The following is a 5,128-nucleotide window of genomic DNA, read 5'->3' as shown; positions in this document are numbered from 1 at the left end:
ATCAAACACTCAAACCAGACCTGACGCGAGAACGGGCATTGCATAAGAATGTGATCCACCGTGTCTTCTTCTTGCAGACAAGTGAAGCAGGCCTCCGTGTGCTCCTGAAGGCCGTTCCGTTGTCGTCTGTCCGAGATCTAGAGCGTGTATCTCAGTGCTAGCCAGCAGAAAATTTTGCATTTGAGCGTGGCGAGCGATCTCCAAAGGGGGGGTATATGCAGACTGAACTCCTCCTACCCCTGACAGAGCATCCGACTGAATAAGCACCGTTGTCGGCGCTAATCCACTTGAAAATATCTTGCTGAAGATTGTCCCTGTGTACCATATCAATCGCCTCCCAAAGTCTAATGCACTGAGCCTAGGCGTCAATTGATAGATTGGAGTCGAAGGCTGAAAGCCAGGCATTGTTGGTCAGCGCCTCCGACACCAGCCTACTGTTTCTCCTCCTCGCTGCATAGTCATATTGTCGGCGAGGAGAAAGTCCTTCAGTTTCAGCAAACACGTCTGTATTCATTTAGCACCACCTGGATAGCCCACAGAACAGAGGAATTGACCGTAGATTGAGGTAGCGATTCGTGAACAACAATTTCCCAAATTTCACGGCGATCCTCTAGCAGCTGTAATGCTTGGAAATCCATCGGTTCGGGTGTGTGGACAATTGGAGACACTGAACAAAAGATGCACCGACAAAACTATAAGTCCTGAATCCAACAACAATAGCATTGCTTGATCTTGAACACGTGGATTTAGTGCCGGCAGTTGCTTGTGCTGATAGCATGCAACATTCAGCAGCTGCAGGTTCGTCCAATAGTTCCAGAGCTCTGCATCATCACCAAATTCCCCCACCTGAATCGTCAGAGGTTGAGCCCCTTGCTTTTCACTGGTGACCACGAGAATAACAGTCTCCACACTTTAACACAAGCCATTGACAGTTTGACACAACGGAAGTCTCGGAATTGCAGCTCCCTACCAAAATCATCACCGGCTGCTCTTGACACTGCCCAGAGTACCAGCCACACTATCTCTGAGGTGGGGAGCTAGCTCGATCTACTCCATTTGATTGGTGGAAGGGGAAAAACAGGCGGAGACACCCCGCCGCCGCCGTCCGCATTCAGCTCCGGCAGCGGCGAGGTGAACGGAGCCATGTGAGTCCAGTATTTCCGCTCAGGAATCGCGTGAAGCGACCGGGAGGCTAGGTCACGAAAGGTTCTTTTATCTTAATTAATACACAGCTCTATTGCATGGTTCAATTTGTTTTGACAGAACAAAGATTCAGGACAAATTTCTTGCTCTATTTGATCAAGCTATGAGACATTCATTATATATACAATACAGAATACTTGTAAGGCTTCCAAGGAAAATATGGCCTTGACTGACTCTTGACAGCACAGGCATTGGGGGATTTTCATCATGCATGCCTATTGTCACAAAATGTACAGGTATGATTATCTGCAGGTGAGTGGCAGTGGAGCCATTTGAAGGATGTACCCTATGTTGATGTTCTCTCTTTCTGACTATATACAACCACTGCGTGTGTGGATTTGATCCGACTCGACACCAAAAACACCTCAGCTCAGTAGTCCTGGAGCAGCGCGTCCAATCTTTTCCTCCTCGCAGTGTGCTTCAGCTTCTCCATCGCAATGAGCCCTACTTGCCTCACCCGCTCTCTCGACAACCCGAACCTGAGGATGTTTCAGAAATCAGGATGAGATATCACGCAACAAAATATTTTACCAAAATAACGATATGCTTAAGTAATGGTCATGTTAATGATATGAACAATTATATAGCAATTTCATTAAAAAATCCAGGCAACCAGATGGACTTAATTGTGAGTTTGTGACTTAATAAGTAGTACAAGACATCCCAAAAAGTCTTGGTCCAGTTAATACTTACTGTCTGCTAATATCCTCCCATGTATGGCATTGTTTCCCTATACCATGATATAACCGAATAATGTCCCTCTCGCGTTCGGTGAGAGTTGAGTCTAGAAGCTTGTTGACTTCCTCCTGGTATCATCAGAGTGATTAAGTTAAAACATATTTTACAAAAAAAATCAGGATTATGTTCCAAATCAACAGCAGTAAGGTTTACCTTGAGATACCACTCCTCAAATCCATGCCATGGATCATTCGCAACATTTTGATCCTCTATATACTGAGAACAAGGAAATCACAGTTAGTTCAGATGAACATTTAAAAGTTGAAAAATAATTTGGATGGTATATAATGTGTGGTTGTATAACGGCTTACACTATGGAGTGTATCCCCAGGTAGACCGTTTAAGGAGGGAAATGCCTGTTGATCCAATGAAAGAACCTTGTTGACAGCCTGCATTTTCAACATGAAAACTGTTTGTTAGCACTGAAAATAGGTTAAAAGGCTAAACAAGAGAAATCGGACCTGGCAAAATAAAGATATAAATACCTCTGTAGCATTGTGTACTTTCTTTTCCGATATATTGAGCGACACTGCGATGTTCTGAGGACAATATAAAGAAGTCATTACAAACCATTCGAGAAATGCTTCACACAAGCAACACGAGAAAAAATCAAGAACAAAAACATATCGTAAGACAAGTATGAATGTCATTGTTTTCAAATAAGAGAAAAAAATCAGGAACGTAGTCTGCCTTTACCTCTGTTGTCGGAGAAATTCCTTGGTCTTCCAACGCGTACTTTGCACCACGAATTGCAATGAGCCTCTCATGGAGGTAAGTAGGGAGCCTGAATGTTTTTGAGTTCTCGGCCAATGCTCTTGAAACACCCTGGTAAAAAGCAAATTAATTATTAACTAATTAATGAATGATGAGTGCATCTAATCTTCCATGTTCGATTCTGCGATTACTACTGATGAGTTCTCACCTGACGAATCCACCAGTACACATAAGTGGATATTTTGAAGCCCCTCGACGCATCGAACTTCTCGATCCCACGGAGTAGCCCTATCAGACCACCCTGCATCACCAACCAAATTGCCAAACATGTTAAATACTACTAGTATTGATCACATTGGTTGTCCTAGTGAAACAAACAAATACTAATGTGCATGAACAGGTTGTCATTACCTGAATCAGGTCAGCCAGCTCCACCCCCAGCTTATCATACTTCTGTGCGATGGATATGACCAAACGGAGGTTGCTCATCGTTAGCACCTCCCTCGCGAGGAAGGACTCGCGCATCCTGGACCTCAGCTCCGCCGTCGATATCCGGAGCGACTGCGCCATCTGCTGGTACGATGGCTCATTTCCCAGCTTCTCTTTCAGCCTGAACCAATGTTTCAGAGGTTAAGCAAAAGTGTGGACTAGATAGCACAATGCAGAGCAGCAGTGTAGCTGTTGCAGTGGTTCTTGATTTCAGACAACAGTAAGCTGAACTGATCGCTGATTTTTTTTGTTGGAAAGCTCAGGCAATTGGGCGTACTTTGATCTTTGCTGCTGCAGCCACATGCCGTCCTTGATCTTCTTGGAGAGTTGGACAACCTGCTTGTGCGTGAGGAGCTCCTTGCTGACGGTTCCCCGTAGGTAGATACGGTTCCTGCTCTGCAGCAGCTCGGGGCTGATGGTCAAGTGCGCGGCGGCGGCGCCGTTCTTGGACCTCCCGCGCCTCCGGCCGCTCATCCGTCTCTGCCTTGCCGAGACGCCGGAGCGCGCCACGACGCCGACTGAGGAGGCCATGGTCTTGCCGCCGTCGTCCTCCTCGGCCAGGTCGTCATCGTCCTCGAAGGGGAGCTGCCACTGCTTCTCGAGCATGGACCTCTGCAGCTGGATGATGGCCTCGAGCGCGAGCTCGTCGGTGGGATGATCCATCGCTGCCGAACGTGGGCGGGGCGGCGGCGCGAGCACGGCCGCGGGCGCGCTCTGCCTGAGCGCCCGCATGACCTGCGCGCGGCCGTGCGGGGAGAGCTTGAGCCTGTGCGCGGCGACGGTGAGCTTGGGCGCCGGCGGCGGCGCGAACTGCAGCGAGGTGGAGCCGTGGGCGTCCCCCGTCGCGCAGGCCATGTGGCTGTTCACCTTGTCGGTGAGCAGGTCGCTGGGCGGCCCGAAGGACGTGCTCAGGAGGCGGTTGCCGGCGCTCAGGCCGATCACCGCCGGCGTCGCCGTCATGTCTCGCCGCTCGATTATCTATCTGCGACCCTTGAGCACGTACGCGATTACCAAAACTGCCTTCTGGGCAACGAGAGAAAAGTAGCTAGGAGAGGACGCCGACGGCGTGGTGCCCGTACCTGTGCGGCGCGGGACAGAAGCAGCGGCGGCAGGCGGAGGCGACGAAGAACCAAGAGGAAGAGAAGGGGAGGAAGAGCAACACGGCGGCGGAGACAATAACCAAGTACTGGTACGAACCAACCAGAAGCTCTATGGACACCACACGCCACACGCCGAGAAGAGGGGCCGGCCGGAGCGGTGGCTAGCATAAAACTAGCATATTAACAGTGCGCGCGTGCGTGCTGCGGCTGCGGCAGCCGGCGGTGCTGCTGCGCGCGTTTGGTTTTACTGTGTTACTGTGGTGGGGGAGAAGGTAGCTGGGCCGGAGGTATAGGAGAGGATAGGGTGAGTGAGGGCGGGAGGCCATTGGTGGGGTGAGATATTCGCGGGTGGCATCTCGTCTCCACGCCGGGGTCGCGCGCGCGCCACGACCACCAGATCCTCACACCGCCCACCTGCCAACAAAAGATCGATCTCCCCTCTTCCCTCCACGGCTCCACCCGTCGCATACCTCGGGCCTTATTTTCACGAAGCCCACCGGAGTTCACTCTGCTCTTTGATGAACCACTTTTTTTTTTTGGGTCTGCCTAGAATGAGAATTAACCAAATTTCCGGTTGACTCACGTCACCATGGTCTCTACCGTAGCTTTTTTCTTCTTCTCTCCGGCGAGCAGCACCATCCCTCAGGGATCACCGGCCGGACCGACATCTTCTCTATGCATGGTTGACGCGTTGCCCTCGATTATATGTATTCAGGAAACCAAACTCCGCTTGGTTCACTGATTTACCGCCGCCTCCCCCCCCCCCCCCCCCCAGCTCTTCGATTTTGCCACGGTCGATGTTGTCGGGAGCACAAGTGGCTTCCTTATAGCCTGAGGCCCCAGCTTGTACTCCATCATCTCCTCGGGCGAGGATCGTTTCTTCT

General features: G+C 50.5%; 1 protein-coding gene across 2 annotated transcripts; it reads right to left on the bottom strand.

Moving 5' to 3' along the window:
* Nucleotides 1–1,271: 1,271 nt before the first annotated feature.
* LOC127314717 (RNA polymerase sigma factor sigA) lies at nt 1,272–4,569 on the bottom strand. 2 transcript variants are annotated; one of them, XM_051345236.2, is made up of 10 exons: nt 4,224–4,569; nt 3,422–4,134; nt 3,067–3,265; nt 2,864–2,956; nt 2,638–2,766; nt 2,427–2,480; nt 2,253–2,330; nt 2,095–2,157; nt 1,897–2,009; nt 1,272–1,682 (listed from the first exon to the last, which is right to left on the bottom strand). In XM_051345236.2, exons 2-10 carry the CDS (start codon nt 4,102–4,104, stop codon nt 1,574–1,576), a joined length of 1,521 nt encoding a protein of 506 aa, XP_051201196.1. In that variant the 5' UTR covers nt 4,105–4,134; nt 4,224–4,569; the 3' UTR covers nt 1,272–1,573. The 2 variants fall into 2 exon arrangements, with proteins under 2 accessions (XP_051201196.1, XP_051201195.1); XM_051345235.1 differs by having other exon boundaries at nt 3,422–4,126.
* Between the last annotated feature and the right edge of the window lie 559 nt (nt 4,570–5,128).

This window comes from Lolium perenne, chromosome 7 (assembly GCF_019359855.2).
Source record: "Lolium perenne isolate Kyuss_39 chromosome 7, Kyuss_2.0, whole genome shotgun sequence".
Taxonomy (NCBI): domain Eukaryota; kingdom Viridiplantae; phylum Streptophyta; class Magnoliopsida; order Poales; family Poaceae; genus Lolium; species Lolium perenne.
The sequence above is the reverse complement of the archived record's forward strand: the minus strand, read 5'-3'. Positions and strand labels throughout refer to the sequence as shown.

What these genes read in the sequence shown, in the direction of transcription:
- LOC127314717 (XM_051345236.2), bottom strand. Translation starts at nt 4,104, where the DNA reads ATGACGGCGACGCCGGCGGTGATCGGCCTGAGCGCCGGCAACCGCCTC. An exon ending in CTGCAGCAGCAAAGATCAAA is followed by an intron (nt 3,266 to 3,421) that starts GTACGCCCAATT and finishes ACATTGGTTCAG; the next exon opens with GCTGAAAGAGAAGCTGGGAA. An exon ending in AAGTACACAATGCTACAGAG is followed by an intron (nt 2,331 to 2,426) that starts GTATTTATATCT and finishes TTGAAAATGCAG; the next exon opens with GCTGTCAACAAGGTTCTTTC.